At 38.5% G+C, this 24,106-nt stretch overlaps 2 protein-coding genes across 2 annotated transcripts in view; one reads left to right on the top strand and one right to left on the bottom strand.

Moving 5' to 3' along the window:
• Positions 1-5,562: 5,562 nt before the first annotated feature.
• On the bottom strand, positions 5,563-13,333 carry LOC137296687 (solute carrier family 35 member E3-like). The gene is made up of 6 exons (XM_067828507.1): positions 12,883-13,333; positions 12,273-12,383; positions 11,518-11,676; positions 10,039-10,121; positions 8,901-9,013; positions 5,563-7,012 (listed from the first exon to the last, which is right to left on the bottom strand). The coding sequence occupies exons 1-6, from the start codon at positions 13,267-13,269 to the stop codon at positions 6,939-6,941; spliced, it is 927 nt and encodes a 308-aa protein (XP_067684608.1). The 5' UTR covers positions 13,270-13,333; the 3' UTR covers positions 5,563-6,938.
• Positions 13,334-15,345: 2,012 nt separating this feature from the next.
• The window catches only part of LOC137296768 (uncharacterized), a 46,370-nt gene continuing 37,609 nt past the window's right edge, over positions 15,346-24,106 (top strand). The window contains exons 1-4 of the mRNA XM_067828614.1: positions 15,346-15,536; positions 16,856-17,051; positions 23,182-23,248; positions 23,820-23,895. Of these exons, the coding sequence (XP_067684715.1) occupies positions 15,477-15,536; positions 16,856-17,051; positions 23,182-23,248; positions 23,820-23,895 (399 nt within the window). The 5' untranslated portion in view covers positions 15,346-15,476. The remainder of the gene's footprint in view (positions 15,537-16,855; positions 17,052-23,181; positions 23,249-23,819; positions 23,896-24,106) is intronic.

Raw genomic sequence — 24,106 nt, 5'->3', positions numbered from 1 at the left:
ATCTAACCTATGGATTACTGAGGATGGTTATTTCAATGAGTTTCCGCCTTAATGGTCCTTTGATTTAACTATCGGAATAATTGAGTTCAGTTTCAGGCCACACACAGCAATATTCCATCCATATAGCAGCAGTCTGTAAATAGTTGAGTCTGGACCAGACAATCCAGTGATCAAGAGCATGAACTACAGATCTACACAATTGATAGGATGTGTCAACCAAGTGAGCAAGCCTGACCGTGCAACTTCCCTAGTAAAAGGGACAAGAAGCACGGGTTAATGAAGATAAATCCTAACCCTGATCTCCACATGTTTTGCTTGAACCTAGAACAAGGTTGTCCTACTGGAGTAATACCATGGGTGGGTCACAATGAGAGTGAATCTGGAATTTTCATCCATGACCATCTGATCCTGGCACAGATGCAACTCTGTACAATCCTATTGCAGTTAAGATAACCAGGCCAGCAATGCCAAAACATTCTCCAATTTGTTATTTTATCTGTCTAATGAACAACAAAACATGTCAAAAGTGAATAAAAATGTATTGTCCCTCAAATGCTGGAAACAGCAAAAATAAATACATGTGACAGAATGGAAGCAAAGCTAAAACCTTATCATATAACAATATCCGATTACATCAGGTAAATAAGAATCAGATACTAGTAAATACTGAAAGCCAATCTTCTGCTGCCATGTGCAGAGAGATTTGGTCATTGTCAAAACTCTTTTGGAACTTTTGCCTCTGAATGCCTTAAATTACCTCTGAATGGTTTTCAGAAAGAATCCTAATCTTCAATGTATAGTTGGTAGAAAACGAAAAAATTATTCAACGAAAATTAATATTCAAAATTTTGAAAAGAGACAAATTTCAAGTAGGCAATGCCATATTTGTATATCTGCCATTTTTTGCAAAACGTACCCCAAAAGACAATGAGATAAATGCATCTGACCTTAATCGTTGTACTTGTGATAAAATGTATACAACATTCACTCCTGTATAACCATGCACACTGACTGAAACAATTCACAATCTACAAATATCTTACCAATAAAACAGTTTCCACAAACAGTATCACCTGAAAGCTACGTTTTGAATGACTGCTATGAAAAATAAGAAAAGCATTTAAATATATCTAAGAACTAAAAATATGCCTGTCCCTGAATGCTTGAATGTTCATAATCTGATGAGGCGACAAAATAGTTTGAAAGACCCAAAACCATAATTCCCTGAAAATGAGATCGATCGTCTGTTGTTAAAGAATGAGATGTTTCTGTTCATAACACAAAAACACAACTAATCCAAACCTGTAAGCTTCTATTCTCAAAACTTTTCATCTTAATGGTACCAACCTATTCATATATTAACTGAAATAAAAATTCTCTCATGAACAAAACTTGGAAAAGCTGTTTAACTTTGTTGTGTGATCTGTTGTACACATACTCTGTTACTATCCCACAATACAATACAAAGTGGTCATTACTCCCTTAAGTCACCAGGCTGGTTGTGCCTTCTATACCTACATGTACCATGTCCTGTCATAGATGCACATAGTATAGACAATTCCATATTGCACCACAAGTTCATGTTAACTCGACATGTATATTGCACTACATGCATCTAGCCTAGTCACTCAGGTGCATATATTGCACAACACGTAACAGTGCAAATGTAACAATTTGTTCCTAAGGAAATTAAGAAGTGTACAGTTTGATGTTTACTTGTCACACAAAGACTCAGTTTAGTCCAAAACTCATAATACAATGATTTGTTTGAATGTTCATTACTACCTTTACCTCATTCTACTGATTAGCAGGACTGGCAGGTTTACATTAACATAAGTTAAAGAGAAAAAACACACTCCAAATATATTATTTCAGAATTCACGTCAAAATGTCTAATGCAACATTTCATGAAAGTGCCATTATTTCACCAAAGAACAAGTGAAAACATTTAGCATTAATAGTCTTCTTTGGCTGTTCTGAATTCAGTTGTACAATGTCAACATGTCCTTGGAATTTATAAATATAAAATGTGGATATTCGTAAAATAAAGCATGCTTGTTAATTTCATTTTTTTCAGTCAAGAAAATATAAACAGACCATAATTTTTTCTGCAGAACACAAGTAAAGTCTGCCTTTGTCATACATTTCACATTTCACATCTGGATCTCACGTCAAAACTTGAGTAGCCACAACTCAGGGGAGACAACTCTAGCATGCCAGTCACAAAGTCATAACCCAGACACAAGGGAAAGATCCTGTCAACATGTCACAGAAAAACATCATCACATTCTACATAAATGGATGAAGGAACCTTCCAGAGTATTAATGGATTTCAAAAGCTATAATTAATAACACACAACACATACCTAATGAACGCTAACAGGCAATCAGTTGTATAGAGATTTCAACATCAACAACAATACAAGTTCATCTATGAATAAGGATTCCAATGTCCAGTCTTCATTCCTCTTTACAGCTGGTTCTGTGCCTTACCAGGATTTCAACTATTTTACCCACTCACCACTACACCAATGGGGATAAAAACAGGATATTTTCCAGTTATAAAGATTTCAAATTCTACTCTTTAGAGTGACATCCCTTTGCAAAAGCACACTGTAGTAGAATAAGAATCTTTCATGTATACATTTTGGAGTTCCCATAGAGGTCAGGTACTCTATACTCACATAGGCAATCTTAGTCCATATGACTCACAAAGTCGCAATAAAATATGATAACATCATTGGACACATTCCCAAAGACAAGAGTAAAGTAAGTAAGCATTACATCAAATGAGGGTGTGTCATTCAAGTTCAGGTTTATGACGGTTCTTGCATGATTGTTCATGGTTCAGGTGTTCTGCATTTTTCCAATTACATTAAAGTTCATTCCATTTTATCCTATCTTAGAATCATTTTCTCCAGGTACAAGCATTTCCCAAATGTGAGCCCTTAATTATGGGGTTTTTATTACTGAACGAGAAGACCTTAAATACAGGAAATCCTGGTAGGTAAACATAAGTAGCATCAAGTCCCATGTGAAACCAGTTGTGGCTGTGGAGTACAATAACTGTATCACATGTCAGTAATGTACAGTTAGGAGATAAACATCATGTGCTGGCCAATTTCCAGGTGTTATTGCATTAGAAGCACAGGTATTATATTGGAACCAACAGCATAGCCGCAGGTTTCAAATGAAATATTCCCCTGCTTCAAATACTCAATAACAGTATTAACGCCCAGAAATTTACCAACACATGATGCTTATCGACACTGTAAACACAAAAGTAAACCAAACGAGCCACATGGACATTACTATATGCGCTCATTTTCATCTAGTATGGTACAGCAGTGAAGAGTCCTCAGCTGGCCGTTTCACCTCTTTCCCATGGTAGCATCTGGAAGTGCTCAGTTGTGATATCTTTACATCACAATATGATCTGAATGACGTTACCACTGCTGACAACGTAATACAATTGTGTGCGCTATTTGCACATGTCAATACACTGCTAACAGTCTTGCAGTTTACGGAATCAAATACCATTCGATCATGCTTTTCTACCAGTCAGAATATAGAATAGAGTAACCTCTGGCTTACAACATAATATCCTGGACCACCACTATCCATCCTTTCTGCTTTGCCTGAAACCATACTAAACTTCATATTCATGTAAAATTACAAGTATGTCTCATGATTGACTTAAGTAGAGGCATCACCTTCACTGCCGTTTGAAACTCCCGCTCTCTTTGACTTGCTGCAAAAGGACCTGGAAGACATACAGTCCAGCTAAACACTATTCATAAATGTCTGTCAGTGCGTTCCAGATGATCTCAAGCCAGGATGCTGGAACAAAAGATTATCTCAGCCGCAGTTGGTGATAAGAAAAACTGACATTTCACATTGTCTGACACAAGTCTGAGAAATAGGGACTGTTCTAGTCATTTTAAAACAAACAATAGAGAATTGATTGTCCTCTGGATAATGCTGAATACTGAGTGTTGCTGATCCCCCATAAATACTTGACTTCACTTGATGCCTACACCTCTGCAAGAGGTGTCCCAATCAAAAGAAGGATAAAAAATAAGTATCGATTGTAAAAATTACATATTGGATCATTTTGAATTTGGCTGTTTTAGTATAACACACTGAATGAAGTAAACTAACCATTAAATCTGACAAATATTCACGAGCAAATGTGTTCAAAAGTGTAAAGCTATATCCATTGTAAAATCTTAAAGGTCACATGCAACCAAAAAATCAAACATAATTAAAACAAAATTATCACTTATTCATGACATAAATAATATACATTGCTGCTTGTAAAAAAATAAATAACAAAATTATAAGTGTACAATCGCGATTCAAAAGTGCAATAGTTTGTACTTGGGCTTACTTCCCTTGGAAGGAAGCCCTCAGTAGACCGAACCCAGTCATAGTGGGTGGGTTTGCATTCAAGTGTAACAACGGCTTCCGATTGGTTGGTTCATTTGCTGATATGCTGAGAGATCAATGTGTGTTCAGACAGATGATCAGTTTGATTCTTTTATTGTACTTGATGCATCATTTCAGTATGGATATACATGTACCATTGTCAAACAAAGTCATATACACTAGAAGAAGTTGTTATCCATTAAGAATCTTACTTTCTTGTGATTCGCCATATTTCTAAAATGCCCATCAAACCAGGGAGCCTATATAGATTGTAGATTATCCCTGATCAAACAGACAGAGTTGTTGGGTTTTGTAAATACATGTTCCCTGAATTTGCCTTTGATCCAATCAAAAATCATCTCGGTAGAGATGGAGGACTACTGCGTGGCTGGAAACTGTCATTCGTCCAAGTATAAAGCAGGACTTGAAACTGACAAGAGTTTGCACCACTTTCCGTAAGATCCGGTCATCCGAGAAAAATTGATGTAGTCTGTTTGCAACCCACAGACATAAAAACATGTCATGTGTACCTGCCTGTCACACCTGCCTAATTACATAACGTGGCAGAGCTAGGACTTGGGTGCACAAGTCATGAATGAATTTAGTTCGTTTATGGCGTATGGCCTGATAGCTGTTAAGTTTAAATTGCATGTGGTTAATGACTGAAGCTGTATATTGCATACTGTTTTTAGCAGACAGGCAGGCAGACATATAGGTGTCAATAAACAAGACATTGAGATAGATTTCTCTGTGACAGAGGCTGCTTACCACAATCAACAAGTTTTTATATGTAATGAGTAGACTATTTACTTGTTTGTGTACACAACCAAGATCAGACTACTGCTCACGACCTCATACTCTGGGCATGCATTCTGTTTCACGCTCCACAAACTTATTCACTGCGCATGTGTTATGGGTGCAGTGCAGCACAGCTATTGAAACAAATTTAGTGAATCGTTTGAACTCCGATTTTGCAGGCTTTTTTTAATCACAACTTTTTTTTCAACTTTATTGGTTGAATTGGTATTTTGGATGATTGGTTTCGGTAAGTGCATACCGAAAGGTATCAGAATCTGCTGTTTTACATTGCATGTGACCTTTAACCACTTTTATTTCTTATTTACAATTCCAATCTTTCTTGCATGCGTGTCAGAATTAGCTATGAAAAAACTATAATTTGAAAATAAAAAATGGGGAAAAAAATTAATATTGCTGACTACATTAAAAATGTACTCATTTCGATTTTAACCAAAAATCATTCACAAGTCCTCTGATTATCGAAAGTGGATTTGGTTTCAGATTCCAAACTCTAATGGCCATCTCATACAATAAACTCACAAACACACTAAACAAAGGCGTGTCTATTCCAGAGTATCTGCCACTGCACACTGCAGCCAAAACCATAGACATTTCTCCACGACATAAACAACTAAAACACTAAATCAATTACTAGGGCTGCATAAACTGACAGAAATGTTTTGGGTTTTTTCTTCAAAAGTGACATAATAAAAATAAAAATCAGAGATGATAGAAATATATATAAATTATCACTGATCATCAAGAAGAAAATTGTGTCACTGAAATAATTATTGTAATGCAATTTACATTTAATTCAGTCAGACGGTACACAAATATGACTTTATTCATGGCCTGCTAAATTATGTTCAGGATGGTCGTGTTATTGATTTCTCTCCAATTTTCTTTTCATTTTGCTCAATGCCACTTCTCCCATGTATTGGTCACCAGCCCATGATACTAGGCACCTACAACCTTGGCTGACTCCCACTGAAACAGAATCTAACCCAAATATTTATGCCCAGATAAGCTTCATGTTTCATACTTCACTGAAGGCCTTCCTCTAGGAACTGGCACAGAACTGTACTTTGTTTTCCTCATCTGGGCCACAGAGGATGGACAAAAAGGATACCTTTTGGAAATTGAGCATACCAAATATAAGGGATGTTTCAATGACTAATCTGTTCCTTCAGTGTGTCAACAATTTCAACTATTTCCACCATTTTGCCAATTTGTATGTGTAAAGTTCACAGAATGGTTGGAGAGTCAGCATTGTTATGCTCTGACTCTGACAGCAGAACCTGGCAGTAAAACAAGCAGCATGACAGATGCAATCATTAACATTGACTAGCTTACACTGTCTAATATAAAACTTTTGGATTTTTGGATTTTGCTTTGTTCCATCGATATACATTTCATTGTGAATGCCCTTTCTCAGAACATAGTTTGTGTTTTTCAGTGACTGGAAAGAACACTGATTCAAGAATGTTGAGAGTCCTCAAGCATCATATAAAAATATAGAATATATAACAACAACAACATCAACAACAACCACACAGAGCTGAAACATGACACATCCAAGCGTCAACAATAGCAAGATACATTGTTTCATAATGATGATGTTGTCATGGCAACTCTATATCCCATCATCCCAGATTAGACTCCAACACAGACTGATGTGAAGAAACCTCCCCACATGTTCCCACAGATGACTTCTACTGCTTCTCTGTTATGGGCAGACTCTTGGCCTTCAGCTCTTGCAATTTAAAATGTGTGTAGGCAAGTACTCCTGCAACAGATGAACACATATACTAACATGGTAGCCTACACATTTCTCAAATTTCGTTGCATTTAAAATTCACCATATATTTCTATGCACCACACTGTATTGAAATACATACAATGATACAGTGTTTGCTTTGCAATACTTTAATTTGCCAGTTGGTCACCCATCTGGGCCAGCTGCTGCCTGCAGGTGCTGAAATCTACAGGCCCTGAAGGAATTCTGCAGGCCCATTTTGCCCAAAAATTAAAACAAAACAGACAACACAGTACTCACACATAGTTTCCTAAAGTTTCCACACAATTAATTCGCAAAGCCTATGGTGCAGTAGGAAGTTGTTATTTGTTAAAGACTGGTGTTGACATTCCTCTTTGCAAAATCACTGAAGTACCAGGAAGTGAAACTGTAACTTATTGTAACACCATGGAACATGGATGCTTCCCAAACATACACAAAGCAAATTCTGGGAAAGATTCCAGTTAAAAAAGAAAATATAAAGACAGAAAATTTACTGAAGGCCATAAGGGTCTGCAAATATTTGATACTAACAGCTCAATACAATAACAACCAATTATTTCAAACGCTGCAATGATATATTGTTTAATTCCACATTTTGGCATTTGAAGTGCATATGTAATAATCTGCAATATTTGGTTCATCCATCTTGCAATAAGCTTGTTGAGCCTTTCATATCTGGAACAACAGCCCCCTACCCTCTATAAGCCCTAGATGTTGTTGATGTAAATGTACAAAAAGGGAGGTAACTGAGAACTAATCCCTATGTTCACAACCTTGCAGGTTGGAAATATGAGAACATTCCAAGGTATCTGGCAAGTGAGTAACATTAAATGCACAATCAATATTGGCATGTGAAATTGGCTATTATTGCAAGTATATAAAAGCATCAGTCATGGAAAGAATTACCCTCAGTTTATCTCAATATTGGTGATGTTCTCTCTACTCATGACTGCAACATATCTATTTAGGACTGTCTTTGTTTGACCACCCAAAACCACTTTTACTTCCCTCCAAAGGTGGTGAGAATGACAACCTACCTCTAGCGCTTCGACAATGACAACCTACCTCCAAGGGTGGTGTGAATGACAACCTATCTCTGAGGGTGGTGAGAATGACAACCTACCTCTAACAATGTGAGAATGACAACTTACCTCTGAGGGTGGTGAGAATGACGATTCACATCTGAGGGTGGTGAGAATGACAGCCTACCTCCAAAGGTGGTGAGAATGACAATCCATATCTGAGGGTGGTGAGAATGACAATCCACCTCTGAGGGTGGTGAGAATGACAACCTACCTCCGAGGGTGGTGAGAATGACAATCCATATCTGAGGGTGGTGAGAATGACAACCTACCTCCGAGGGTGGTGAGAATGACAACCTACCTCCAAGGGTGGTGAGAATGACAATCCATATCTGAGGGTGGTGAGAATGACAACCTACCTCCAAGGGTGGTGAGAATGACAGCCTACCTCCAAAGGTGGTGAGAATGACAATCCATATCTGAGGGTGGTGAGAATGACAACCTACCTCCAAGGGTGGTGAGAATGACAACCTACCTCCGAGGGTGGTGAGAATGACAGCCTACCTCCAAAGGTGGTGAGAATGACAATCCATATCTGAGGGTGGTGAGAATGACAACCTACCTCCAAGGGTGGTGAGAATGACAATCCATATCTGAGGGTGGTGAGAATGACAACCTACCTCCGAGGGTGGTGAGAATGACAATCCACATCTGAGGGTGGTGAGAATGACAACCTACATCTGAGGGTGGTGAGAATGGCAACCTACCTCCGAGGGTGGTGAGAATGACAACCTACCTCCGAGGGTGGTGAGAATGACAATCCACCTCCGAGGGTGGTGAGAATGACAACCTACCTCCGAGGGTGGTGAGAATGCCCATGACCTGCAACAGCTGTAGGTGGTCGTCGAACAGCAAGTAACCTCCCAGGAGAGTGAGACAAAACTTGAGGTGTCCCACCATGTTATATCTGAATACAGTCAGGAACAACAACATCAACACATGGGCTCACACCGCCTCGAGCTGACAACTGTGCTACATCCCGGGTCCGGTATTCTCATTCGGACCAAGACATCAATGTCAGACTTAGATGATAACTGCATAAGCATAAAGAAAAGCACTAAAACACTTTAACAATCCCATCAGGAACACAACTGAAGATACTGATTTTGCTTCATATTTGTATTGAAATATTTGTTACAGAGTCTAAATTTTCAATAGCAAATGTGGCAAATAAGTTGATGCTGTAAATTTGAGGAACAAAGACTTTGGGGATTCACTGCCTATAAAATTCAGAAACCTGCATTTTGACTGTACTCCTCTGTGACAGACTGTGACATTAGGTCATTCAGATCACAACGCCTGGACTTCTTGTCTGTGGGACTTAATGATGTCATAATCATGACTAGGTACACAACTGAACACCTGTACACAGCAATGCAAATTCCTGCCTGCCCAACCATCCAGGACTGTCTCTTTTGCTACCAGACGATGGTCAATTTTAAAAGATGCATGCCCAATGCTCTAGAATGAATCTGATTTTGAGTATGACTAAAGCCTTGACTGAAATGGTCTTGAAAATGTTATGCAGTTTCTGTCCTCTTATTTACTTTCTTGTTATTTTATGTTTTCTTTTCTCCACAAAATTCTAGACTGGTAACTTTCCAACCGGTTTAGTAACTATCGACAGTCTCCACACCAGTTGCCTGGCTGAAAATTTGGGGAGTTTACAACAATGCTCTTCAGACTGCAAGTTCAAAATCTCACTCCGCTGTACTTCATACCAAAGTGAAAATGAAGCTCTTGAGTCAACATTCATAACTTCCTGAACAAGTAACTTGAATACAAAGTAACCTCTAACCCCTACAGACATACACATACTCCAACTTTCAAATGTGACATGCTGTCCAAATATGTAGGACATATTACAAATAAATGCAGCACCAATGATGCAATATAAGCAATGCAATCCCCTCCCAAAGTCATAAAGGATACGTGACAGGTGATGTGTTGCCAATGATCCAAAAGATGGAAAGATTGACTGAGAAGGCAACCACACCAGACAGGAACACCATCAGCTGAAACAAACAGAGTCTATTACATGGGTATATGTTATAGCGATTCTGCCAATGTCTATTTCAGAGTATGCTGCAGTCAACACTTTGCATTGTGTGTGTGGAGAGTTGTGACGGGGTAGTCTAGCGGTTAAACATTCACTTGTCACACAAAAACCACTGCCGCTACACGGTTGTAAAGACCAGGAATATTACTGAAATATTGCAAAGAGTGGTATAAAACTATACTGACTCACTGACTCACACTGTGTCCAAATGACGATGTCAGTGATAGGTCTGTTGCATGCTGAAGACTGCTCACACAGCTGTATGATGGTCAGACTGTAATTGTGTCTGGACCACACGATCATGTGACTGACATCACCTACATCTACGCAGTTGTGATGAAGTAACATTCATGTCAGTGAATCAGACCTCCCAATCCCTTTAGTGACTTTGAGACAAGTATGGTTTCCCAAATGTAAACAGTAAACTCATGACAGATTGCAATGTTCCAAACTTCATATCTATCTTTACATCTTTACACAACACTTAAAACCTTAATTTCCCTATGTCAGTCAAGAGAACTTTAACACTAACGTTGAACAACATGAAAATGTGTTCATAACTATTCTATTTACTCATATACCTCAGGGACAAGCTGGATGTCAGATGAGAAAAAATTTAATTCCTTAACTTAAGTTGGCAATTTTTTAGACCTCAAGGTCAACATACCATATTCTTCAATAAGTTATACAGGAATTAAAAGAATAAAAAACACCATCCTATTTCACATATGCTTGCTTTACCATGAGACGATTATCTAAATCATGGACTTTAAAAAGACACTTATCATTCCCTGTCAAACGATTCCAGAATATTGCTCATATTGTACTAAAAGATAGAAGGCACAGAATCAGGTTATACTGAATGGCTCTGAAATAGATTTGTACTTCTTTATGGTTGTTTTTACCATTACAGGGATTATAATACTCTAAGACTTAATGCAGGGAGACAAGGGAGTATGTCTTAAGTTAAGGAATCAGTATTTCATCCTTGTTAAATCCTTGAACTGGTCCCCCTCCACTGACTTGCCAGTCAACAAATAGCCAAGCAGTGGACGAGAACCCTCGACTTGGTCAAACGATGAAACAAATATATAGTCATGGTATCATTAGAATGCTTGCATTAGATACAACACAACTTAAAGCAGAAAGAGTGTTCTCTATCTCTTTGTTTAACAAAACAACTTCAAACTTCTGAAATACTGCTATATCTGTGTTCTGATCTTTGTGTTTCCATGGAAGTTGCTGAAGATATTCACTATCATGACTGATCTGATAAGATACATAAACCAAGCTGTTGCCATTATCAGCTATCTGAAACTCTTAATGCCTACATGACCATGATGACTACGTACAAGCGCTTCGATGGGCCAGTTGTGGAGGACCCCGTGGAACTGCAGGACTGGTTCAAAGAACGGAATGACAAACATCAGGAGAACTGCAGAGAGGGGCGCTTGGTAGTAAAGAAGCTGCATGGAGTTTACTTGGAATTCATGTTGTTTCTCGCCTACCCACTGAAAAAATAACACACGACACAATATTTTGAAAACCTGTAAATAACAAGACATGACAGCAATCTTCATATCATTATTTCTGTAACATTTGCAGTACTATTTAATATTCACTAGACTGCAGAACAAAATCAATAACACAAATTCAGTTCTGTCGTTCACACTAACCATGCACATCAAGCCTGACCAACCCTGTTATCAGTTAAGTCAGACAGCAGGAGCCCACTACTGTGAGTGTTCTAACTTCTGGGTTAATGGAAACTTACAAGCATAATTGATCTGGTAAATCAATACAATGTCGAAGAATTAGATGCACGTTTACCAGGGAAGTTTTAAATTAGCAACAGCATGGGTTCTTGGTCCTGTGGTCCTTATACTTATACCTTAGCTGCTAAAGTGTTTATATCGATGGACATTTTAATCTTGTAAACTCTTGATATAAGGCGGATGACACTTCACACATGACCAGGGTTTTGTAGAGGAATACAGTAGTGACTTATGGCTTTCACTGTACTTGATTGTAGGGAGCCCTAGGAGATAGGACTATCGTTCATAATTATGAACCCTGGTAACAATAACAACCTGTGTAACAAACCTACCACTTGGTAAAGAGATGTGACCAATACCCCAGCTGCAGCAAAATTAATACCAATGATGTTGAACTTGACATCATAATAAGAGTTCAGGAAGACGCCGACTGTGATGGGAATCTGAAGAAGAAAGACAGCTTTGGTTCAGAAGCAGAACTTACCATACACTGGAGAACAGTTTCTCTTAAAACAGGTTTGACACATTACTTTTTCAGCATCAACCTCACTATATCACCAGTAACTCATCGACAATCACATATCCTCATTTAATAATCTGAAGCAGCATTCAAACTTACATGCCTGCCCGCCATTTTCAATCGTGCTGGGGGTCAACATGCAGTCTGACATTATAACTGCAGACCCTGGCCCACAATAACTCTCTGATCGAACTTCAAACAAACCAGTTGACTTCGATACTGACTGGAAGCGCTCATTGACATCCGAAATGTTGCGCCGGTAACGTCAGCAGAACTTAAATCGTCTGATTCAGATGTTGTTATAGGTATGACAAAGTAGCAAGAGGGAAGATTTTAGGACAAAATAACTTTTTTTATAAGTTATAACAACCCATGCTGGCCACAAAAAGTTGAAAAACGAAACATCCGTAAAATATACTTACCAAGGTAGATTTCACCTTCCACGAAAAGCTTCGTGAATAAGCATACGTTTGAATGACAATGATGCATGGTGTTGTCATTGTCTTGATCAGCTGATACGTTCCAACTGTGTTCGTTTCAAGAGATAAATTAGTGAACACGACAAAACCACAAAATGACAACGCAAGGGGCAACATCTGCAGAAACGGAAGACTTTTGGGTTTAAACAGATTCCCCAGTTTGCACAGAAACAGTCCAAATGTGGTGACGATGAAGTGAATGCATGTCAAAGTGATGTTCGGAAATCCGTAATGAGTGTAGATCCATTTGTTTAACAAGACGATCACTATTGAACAGCAAATATTCAGCACGAGACAGATGGATACGACCGTGCTGCTGGGCGGCGCCATGTTCCCACAATGCAGCAAATATATTCCTACGCGTTGATTCGTGATTATAAAAAATGAAACTTACTCAGACATCCCTAATTTCCGTCAGATGTACTTCTAAAGAATTTTGAATACACACAGTGCACATATTCAACCTCATAAAATGCTGATATAATTTCCCTTTGAAGTTTTCAAACTAGAACCGCACTGTTAAATACTATAATCCACGCGACTGATATTACCCATTCCTTGAACAACGTTCGACTACCTGGTGCCCATTTTCAGTATTGGTCCTAGCAGAGACCATATAATTCTATTATATGGTCTCTGGTCCTAGTTCGTTGCAGTGAGTAACTGGGCTCGAACTGAAACACCCCACGTCTTATTACGAAAAATTACGAAAAGATACAGAGACGCTTACCTCATACACTGTATGCTCACTGTATTGCTTCTGAAATAGTTTTACATTAATGTAGATGAAGAAAAGTCACGATGACCTGGTATTTTCTGGCATGCAGGGAGGGTGGGTGTGTTGAGAGGGCAGAGAGTAACATAAAAGGAGCAAGGATGGCCTTACGATGTGGTATAATGCATAATGGATTAGCCACAGTTGCCATAGGCACACCGTGAGAAGTTCGAGGACTTCGCTAGTACGTTTCGTCTGTATGCAGGTATACTTGGCAATGTTTACCATCTTCAAAAGGTGCAGTAAGAGGTGTCAAAGCAGTTTGCAGTGAGGCTAATGATGTTGTCTATGGTGAGTGGGGTGTCTATGTCGTCGATTCTGGTCTGGAGCTTGTATCGGAGGATACAGCAACTGGCGGCAAAGGAAATTGCAAGAGGCCACAGACATCTGTAGAAGCTGACCAGCTATCAGCCGTGACCAAGAAATAAATCTCCCTAGCGCTTGAGACTTATTAATACTGGAATAGTTCATCATCATTGCTGCCCACTTCATCCCTGTACCTACTGCCAATAAGGCCCACTCCCCCTTGTCTCTTACTGCTTGTTACATGCCGCCACTGTTACCACATCACCCACGCCTGGATTAACACTCCCTGGCTTCCCTTGTCCATTATACCCCACCCCATCTGGCTTCCTACTGTTACCAATCATGCCTGGGTAAACCACCCTCCTGGTTTCCACTGCTGTCCACCCACCAATTAACTACTGGCATCTTTTGTCATACTGTTGTTGTTCCTACATGTACATAAATAGCTCGTTGTACTCCATTGTTTCATTCACCTGATGAAGAAGTAAGAACATACTTCGAAACGTCGTGACTCTTCACAAAATAAAGAAGTTGTCATCCATAAAACACTTGTGCCTTTATGTGTATCACTTCTAGATGCCATTCAAAGAATCTATGTATGAAATGTTTCTGGTAAAATATTATTATCATCAGATCTCCTGGATGAATGTTTTACAACTTTTAAATATTATTGATTAAATGAAAACTGATGAAATGAGGATCACTAGCTTCATTGTGGGTGATACCATTTCTCTAGAGGGTACGCACAGCCTAATAATCCCTGATGCAACCAGCCATAACGAGTGTTATTTTAATGAGTCTGCGTTTTGGGAGGATACCACCGGGCCGTACAAATTACTTCTCCATTAAGGTTTAGGTCGAGTAATTAGTGTGTTGTGTGAAACCTTCCTTAAGTAAGCGGGATAATTAATCACTGATTGACATAACTAGGTAATAAAACTTGAGTTAGAACTCAGGCATTTGGTTCTTTATACATGCTCCAAATGGCTTAGCGTTGGCCAACGTGGCCTTCCGATCTCAACAATTTTAATACATATATTGTGCGCTTCGTTCATTATCCAATTGACTGTTCAAACAGTTAACTGTCATTTGAAATGAACAGTAACCCGCGTGTTAAGCGAAATATTTTCATTCACATTTTCTTTCTTATTGAGATTTTGTAAATGTACTTTACATATTACAGTGGAGAAAACTATTGATATACATGCTCATTGTTATGTTGGGAGATGTAATCCCAAAGGATAAATAGCTGCGAGAGATCCCTTCAACTAGTCTATTTAGTTGATAAGAATATCTTATGTGACTCACTTCCTGTTTACTTCCGTGTCACGTGATAGGGGTTGATTGACATTTAGGAAGCAAAGCGTGTCATGTCAGAGGCATGCAGACTCATTCATCACTTGGCAGTTAACGATAACAGTGTTGTAGCTGACTCTCATCATCTCTTTTGTACAAAATGGGAAGAGAAAGCGAGCTGATCAAGGCAGTTAAGCACAACGACGCTTCAAAAGTTCAGGTATTTGGTCTAAGCATTTTTGTGTTCCTCTGATAGTTTTTGTTGATAAACACAACACTCGACATTGGCATGAACAATCTACAGGTGCCTGATAACGTTTATGTCACAGTGTCATTACCAATGTGTACTCGACTTCACAGTTTAGCAAAGCCGTAGATCATATTTTAGGTCTCCGGTGAGGCAGGTTTTGACTGTAAACATTCTTATCGACGCGTATAATTGACTATAATCAATTGACTTTCTTCTCTACAAGAGGTTAATATTAAAAGTGGTGATGATTATGTTTTACGTCGATGTTGTTATTACTTCAGTTACATAGTTGTTCACTACCTTACACTATCATAGAAATGGATGTACAGCCACAGCAGGTTTAAATAATTGTTATTGTTTCCTGGGCTGGTTTGTGATAAGGTTAGTGCAGTGCCCCCTTTCAACCCTCAGCCGATAGATCCTTGAATTAATATATTGCCAAACATATTGTGTATCCACTTGATATTTTTCTCCAAGTGTTCTTGGAGAGGCATTGGGGTAGCTGCTAGTGGTGCAGTGGTGCTTATCACTCCGAAGGCCCAGGTTCAATTCCCCTACATGAATACAATGGTGTCCCTCACTGGGATTTTGCTGGAACATTGTGTAAAAACATACTTACTCACTCTTGTTGTTATCATATTGCTTTGATATTAATAATATATTGTCATATTAAAAACTTGTAGGAAATTTCTGGATCATGTTAGTGGTTTCTGGTTATCTGTTTAGCTATTCTGACTAACAAACAGCTACCGCCATGTACCAGTTATCGCCAATAAGTCAGTATCACATGTGCACAGTTACGATCATTTTAGGCTGGGGGTATGTCCCACAACCTATTTAGTAGCAAGTTCAAGTTCCCAAGTCATGAAGTGTTTCATTCCGTATCAATCGACCATAAAAGAAACACTTATATAGTAACACAATTGATTTTTCAAGGTTACTGTATGCTATAAATACAGTTCACAAATGGCATGAGAAATTCTAAATGGCAATAACTGTTACAGTTAGTTTTGAGAAAACATCTGTTTATACTGCTATGATACCCTTACATCACGTTATATATAAAAACATGATCGTGGCAGTGAATGAGCAGGACACATCCGTAAATACCTAACTTAGTATCATAATTAATTCAGTTTCATTAATTAACAAATGGTGGAGTAACACTGTAAATAGCACTAAAATATGGTGATAACTTGTCTCTAGCCAGTATGGTAGCAGTGGGCCAGAGTGTTTACCTATGAATGTACTTCTTCAGTACCACACTACTCTACTACATTCTGTTTTAGAAATTGCTGCTCCCGGATAAAGGATACAATGTGAAGCGAAACCCAACCAACACATGGTCAGAGAGTCCACTGGTCAGTCTGCCTGACCGCACCAAGTCTACTGGTGGACGGATACGTCTTGAGCTTGGCCATATAGACATAAATTGTCATGAGCGGAATACGGAATATACACCTCTTATTATTGCGACACTGAATGGTAAGATTACTGAGAAACATTGTCTTGAAGAATTAAGATCCCATACCAGCTTATATGTGTGCATTTTCATTGGCGGGTACAGCTTTTTGAGGAAGGAGGGTGCACCATATTGGTAAAGAGCATGCACACTTCATTTACATGAGAGTTTCACTGGTCAGTTAATAAACTTGTGGGGCGGTGGGGTAGCTTAGTGGTTACCATGGTTACAGCGGTCCCTCGTCACACATGTATTTATTTTGTAGTTTGTTACATCTTTGCATATTTTTTTTATCAAAGAAATACAAAAGTGGCCTTTGATGTCAACCTTTGTTTGTGCCTTAACCTGTTTGGCTTAAACATTTTTATGTTTAAAAGTAGGCACTGATCAACTTTTGTTGTGTGTTATCAGACAGTTTTCATTAAACCTGAACACACTTCATAATAGCATAATATAATGTATGTTGTGATAGGCGTCTGGAACGATATGTGTCATGGTACACCTTTTGTTTGGTACTTTGATGTGTGCTTCTGTATTGTGATACGCTGAGTGACCAACTGTATCATACAATGTACATCATTGTACTGACTTTCTAATATGATGATATGATATTATTTATGTCAGGAATATAATTCATCAGTTCTACACCATAATTGCAGTGTACTGTGTAGTGGATGCCCCAAGTGTCTTTATCTTTCTCTTCATCTTTTATTTCTTGAAAACCCCTAACAGGGTTACATGAGACAAATAAATGCAAATGAATATATTAAGAACATAGCAAGGATGTACAAAGTGACATCAACATCATACGAAGCTATGGTATTACTAAATGAAAAGGAAATCAGAAGTGTTACAATATGCTATAAAGACTTATGTCCCATTGTCTTGCCAGAATCTGCTGAGCATTGGTTCTTGTCGTTTTTTCATAGGTTCTGGAAAACATTTACACCCTGCTCACTTTTTCTCCCACACAACACTGACACACTTGTATTCAAATGCTGGCACCATATATCAGAGGTTCAGGTAGACTGAGTATTCTACAAAGTGCTTTTACTTATTTTTAAGTTACTTGTGTAGAAGTGTTCATGTAGAAATTTGTGAAACATTGGTATAACAGCACTCTACTCAATTACCCAGTGTAGGTTTTTCAGACAGCACAGAGTACATATTCTCCTTCAGTGTAATTCAGGCATGTTGCAGTGTTGCTCATTTGAGGTAGCTCACGATCCTAATAATAATAATAATAACACAAAGAAGAATGATACACAAACATTTGTATAGTACCCTGTGTGATGCACATTCATAATGCCCTGGTACTTTAGGATGACACGTAGTAATTAGGAGCTTCCTGACCAAAAATGATGTACTTACTAGCCATTGTGAAGGTTAGCATAACAGGATGACAAAATGAATAGATCCTCATTATCTCCAGGACTTAACTGAAGCTTTGAAGTGTACTGTTCCAAAAAGATCAAACTGACTCACATGGGTTGGACATTGTGAGCATTTTGCTCATATGAATTGAAACTCTTATTAAAATTAAAATTCCCCCTCCCAAATATCTTCTAATGAAACTATCTATTCCAAACAACATTATTTTTTAACCAAAATTTGTTAATCCAAGAAATTGTTAGTATACACAGTTTAAGGGAACATATTACCACTTGTGTTCCTGTCCCTCTAGAATACAGGTGAGATGGCCCCCAGCACCCAGGTGACAATGGAAGGCCTTCCTCGATGACTTGATTGATTGTATGTCATGGTACCCCAGCTTCTAGTCAGTCTGGCCTGAGGTCAGTTATTTGAAGGCCAAAGTGATACAGCCAATAGCCTCATATTGTTGACTGCTTCATAAACGAAATCTAACCAAATGACATTTTTATATGTACTGATTTTGGACCTGATTTCTGTATTTTTAAGTGAAAGAGAATTGTTTCAATTATCTGATATTCATATAGATCATTGTGACATATCGTGATGATTAGAAGCAGCCAAAGACTCTGTAGATCTGGTCTTTTAATCTGAGTTGACACACTCTCAGTAGGGTCCAGCAAACACCCATGATGACAGGTCCTCCACTCAACATCTAATTCTTAAGGAGGCTCGAGAATTTATACTAATTGGAAATGTGCCTCCATTATGCATACTTGTACAGAATTAATGTGCTCAGTGAAGTCATTTTATCAAATTCTCAACTGTAATTTAGCAAAAACATAATGTACCTGTTGTTAATATAATTAATACATACCCTTGCAGTTTACAATATATTGATTTTACTCACAATGCAAAATATCCACAAAACAGCATGACCAGTGTACATGTATTCATGTCATCTGTTTACGCTCCTTGTTGAAGCACAAATTTCAGATAAGCTGCTGTAAATAGATATTTCACTTAAAAAGAAGATTAAGCAGTCAGCTGATTGACAGATATGGAAGCTGACCTTACTTGACCTCTTGTGGAATGTTTTTCACGACTTGATGCACAGATTTATCAAACAGTAGGCGATCAGATTTCTCTGAGATGGGACTTGATCTTACCCAGATCATTCAAATCTACACACATTATAAGTTGTTAACTCACAGGTCACGAGGGGACATGAGTTGATGTACCCTTGATGTTTATTTATGTTACCAAAGCATCAAGGGTACATCAACCCATGGGACCCAGGACCAGTGAACAGTGTATTTATCTTACTGAACACCTCAATATTAATTTTGAATTGTTTGAACCAATGGTATCGGATCATACACACCAGCTAACATGTGTATCTCAAATGATTTGAATCTTGCATGTTGGTGATCTTCCTGCAGGTATTTTTGTAGTAAAGTTACCGTGGTGTAATTCCACTTCTTGGTCCCTTGCCACCATATTGCAGCAATATGGTGGCGAGGGACTCCAGAAATGGGCTTCATACATGGTATCCATGTAAAGAATTCAATCTGGGTTTTCAGCATCATTCTCAAACACTAGGCTACCCCACTGCCCTCATCTTGTTGAAGAGAGCAACCCAGTTGAGGAGCCATGCTTAAGATATACAACAAAACTGAGGGGTGTTAGAAGATGAACATGATGAAACTTTGGGAGTGCCTCCTACACAAGTTGACACCCTCAGGCTAAACAGTTTAAAAGAACTGATTATTCGATACTATCCAAGCTAATTTAGATTTTTTTCATTTCTGACAAGCAGTATTAATGATATTTGGATAACATAACAATATTTCAATATAAGTAGTTACTTGTTCATAATTTTTTTGATTGACAGTATTCGGAATCAGATGTTCAAGTCATGTGTGTGATTTTTATGAGAGAGCAATGCTTATTGCTATACCAAGTGTTGCTGATTTCTCCCACGTCAGTGTAGCTACTTGACCCTGTGTTGATGTAATATCACTAAACCATATTTACTAACTTCATTAATATCATCTGAATACGTTAACTGTTTCCTTATGAGAACTCATAACTGACATTATGACCTGATTGTTGATTATGCAATGTGAATATTCTAGGTATGTAAATATTGTCTCCTAAAGTAACATTCAAATGGTATACTTAGTGAACTGCTTTCATATGTGATCAAAGATTTTACCGAAAACATTTGTGAATATCTTGTTTGAAATCAGGGAATGGTGAAATGAAAGCTAAAACCTGTGTTTCATGCCAGGCTATGCTTATAATACTTCCCTGGTGAGTCCAGGAAGCTGGAGATTGTGCAAATATACACAAAATAGCTCTCCTTAGAGAAGCTTGTATGAAGCATAGATTTCTTCAGTGAGTGAGTAAATGAGTGAGTTTAGTTTTACGTCGCACTCAGCAATATTCCAGGTATATGGCGGCAGTCTGTAAATGATTGAGTATGGACCAGACAATCCAGTGATCAACAACATTAGCATCGATCTGCACAATTGGGAACTGATGACATGTTTCAACCAAGTCAGCGAGTCTGACAACCCGATCCTGTTAGTCGCATCTTACGACAAGCTTTGTCGCCCATTATTGCAAGCATGGGTTGCTGAAGGCCTATTCTACACCAGGACCTTCACGGGTCATATGTTTGTTCTGACACTTACTATGCCATCATTGTAATCTAAGGGAGCAACCAATATTGCATTTGTGATATTTTTGGGGCAGTGGGGTAACGTTGTGGTTAAGGTGTCCGCTTTTCACACTGAAGACCCGGGTTCGATTCCCAACATTGGTAAAATGTGTGAAGCCCATTTTCTGGTGTCCCCCGCCATGATTTTGCTGGAATATTGCTAACAGCAGCATAAAACTTAACTCACTCACTCACACTGTGATATTTTTGGGGGCAGTAGTTGGGGACTTCTTCTAGAGATGAGAAGACAGCTGAATCTTTCACATGTGGTGTGCATTGTGTGGGGAAACTAATGTTCCACATTTTCTTGGAAACCATGAAAATCCACATTTCAGTAGCCCATGCCTGTTGTAAGAGGTGACAGAGGTGTGATCAGGTGGTCAGGGTCCATTCCTCAAAACAATCGTAGTGCTATGACTGTCGACTCCAATCGCTTTGTGGAACAGGGTATAGGTTCACTTACTTGAACGTGCCATTGTGCCCTATTTGTGTAGATCGATTTTCATGATGTTGATCACAGGATTGTCTCTGGTCCAAACTTTATTATGTACAGCCCATTTCCATAAAGCTGTCATATTGCTGTGTATGGTGTTAAACAACCAAAAATATTTTTCTTGGAAACTATAGCCCCTGAAAATAAATGTATTTTACCTCAACTATACATGTGTACAACTGTATTTGAGCATCTGTTTGAGCTCTGAAATAGTGAACACACATGGTGATCTCAAACCATGTTTCGGCCACCCCTGAACTTGAAATGTTACCTTATCACAGTTAGGGTTTAGATATGACTGAGTGTGCAAGGAGTGCAGGAGTGCCATCCAGGATATGAGTAGGACTATGTTGGCACCATTCACTTGATGCCTATGTATACCCCAATACACAATTGTCCAGCATCACCAAGATGAGAGACTGAATAAATAATGCAGAAGATAATTCTGTTTCATTCTCAAGTCTGAAAGTAGGAGCCAGTGAAGAAAGCTACTTTGTGATCATGTTGTGACTTGATAGATATACGCTGTAAAGTACAGAGTATACGGCAATACATATTTTCTCTGCATTGCAGTGAGCTAGTGCCTTGTATTTTTCTGTATGCGGTTGATCGATATCACATACTGACTGATAGCCTTTGTGCTGATCATGACCCAGACGGTCTCAGCTTAATCTGTCTACAAACATCAGCCATCTTGAAACTTTCCCTAAAGCTTAACCCACATGATTGAGTAGGTTGTTTTTGAAGAAGCTGGCATGTAATTGCCTACGCCAGTGCCCTGTTAGTCTACCTGAACTGTGACGATGTTTGGAAATGTAATTGTTCTACACACTTCCAATTATGGTCCAAGAATTTCTAGTTTAGTGTTAATCTCTTCTTTGGTTTAAGATGTTTAATGTCAGTATTGTGACAGGTGTAACTGATGACATGCTTAATTGACACGATTCAATGGTTTTACCCCAAGGTGGTTGTTTATGAAGCAAGGCTTCTGTAGGTGCCTACAGTCATCAATCAGGATGATGAGCTGTGGGGATGGGGGATTGTGGGAGATTAAAACAGGAAGTAGATATAAAACACTCCTGCAGTGAATAATCTAAGTACATGACCTGCTGTAAGGCATCATTAAAAGTCCTTGTGTCTCAGAAGTTCTTTTTATTTCTTAATTTTGAAAGGGTGGGACACATTTTACTTTAGTTTCTATTGTTTCATGTCTTGTTCTTAACTCCTTGAAACCATTTCAGAATTGCATTAAATCATATGAAAAGATCGAAAGTCCTCTTGTTGCCCATTTGTTGGATGTCTAGCTAAAACAAAAAGCAAAAACCCAGAAATTTATTAATTCTGCTTCTGGACAAATTTGTCATGAAGAAATAATGAAAAGATCAGTGTTTGAGAAGTATGCGATAATGTGTTGTGAAGGAATAAATGTTGATCCCTGGCTGAGTCTGAGCACTGTTTCTTCCCTGATCAAGAAGAATCTGTAATTCTGTACCTATCTTCGGTTATTTCCCATTGATTGTTTGATACAGATTGATGTAACAGACGTTTTCTGTGTTGTTTTCAGGGTGTAAGAATATTGCAGAAACACTTATCTTTCACTCTGCGGATGTTGATGGCAGAGACATAAAGGGGTAAGTTTACAACATTTCCCGGACAACTATTATTTGTCTTTCAGAGCACTTTGTGATATTATATTATCATCATGTCTTTCAGTGAAGATATTTTCCAAACTGGGTTTGTTGTAAGAGAGGACAAGCAGGATATACTGCTTACGATGTCAGTCACTAGATTATCTGATTCAGACTGACACATTTACAGATTAGGAATTGCATCTGAGATATTGTTAAGTACAGTTTTCAAGAGAGATGTGTGCTAACTAGTGTGATAGTTGCTCAAACAGTATGTGCAAATTAGTATGATAATATGACAATATCTCAGTGGTGTTTTAAACTGTTCAAAAGTTCTTAAGATCATCCTTGAATACTTATTATTCTTGTTATTTTGTGATGTGTGAGTCACTAGCCATTATTTGTCAGTGTTTGAAAGTAAACATGACCAGTGGTTAATCCAAACACTTGGCTCACGTCCTCCACCCAGCCACATGGACACAATATGTGACCATGCCCCTCGATAGCGCCCCTGGGGGTTCAACTTCACATGCTGAGAGACTGATTCAACTACATGTGCACTGTCATGTTCCAGCAACACCGCCCTACACATGGCCGTCTTCGCAGGGGAAACAGAGTTTGTGGAGATGTTTTTACAGAATGGTGCTTCTGTGAGTTGACCTGTGACCTCGGTAATGGCTTCTGTTGATGTGGGGCAGCCATGACAATGGGAAATGTGAAACTAAGTGCGGCAATCATGAGAAGTGAATGGCATTTGACCTTCTGAAATATGTTGTTTTTGTTGGCTGTATGGCTGTGTCACACTCAGCATGTGTTCCCACATACCTGCATGTACTGATTGGATACATTAGTCTTCTCACA

This window comes from Haliotis asinina, chromosome 9 (assembly GCF_037392515.1).
Source record: "Haliotis asinina isolate JCU_RB_2024 chromosome 9, JCU_Hal_asi_v2, whole genome shotgun sequence".
Classification (NCBI taxonomy): Eukaryota; Metazoa; Mollusca; class Gastropoda; order Lepetellida; family Haliotidae; genus Haliotis; species Haliotis asinina.
This window is presented reverse-complemented; position numbering and strand designations above follow the sequence as displayed.

What these genes read in the sequence shown, in the direction of transcription:
- LOC137296687 (XM_067828507.1), bottom strand. Translation starts at nt 13,269, where the DNA reads ATGGCGCCGCCCAGCAGCACGGTCGTATCCATCTGTCTCGTGCTGAAT. An exon ending in TCACATCTCTTTACCAAGTG is followed by an intron (nt 11,677 to 12,272) that starts GTAGGTTTGTTA and finishes TTATTTTTTCAG; the next exon opens with TGGGTAGGCGAGAAACAACA. An exon ending in CATTCTCACCACCCTCGGAG is followed by an intron (nt 7,013 to 8,900) that starts GTAGGTTGTCAT and finishes CATCTGTTGCAG; the next exon opens with GAGTACTTGCCTACACACAT.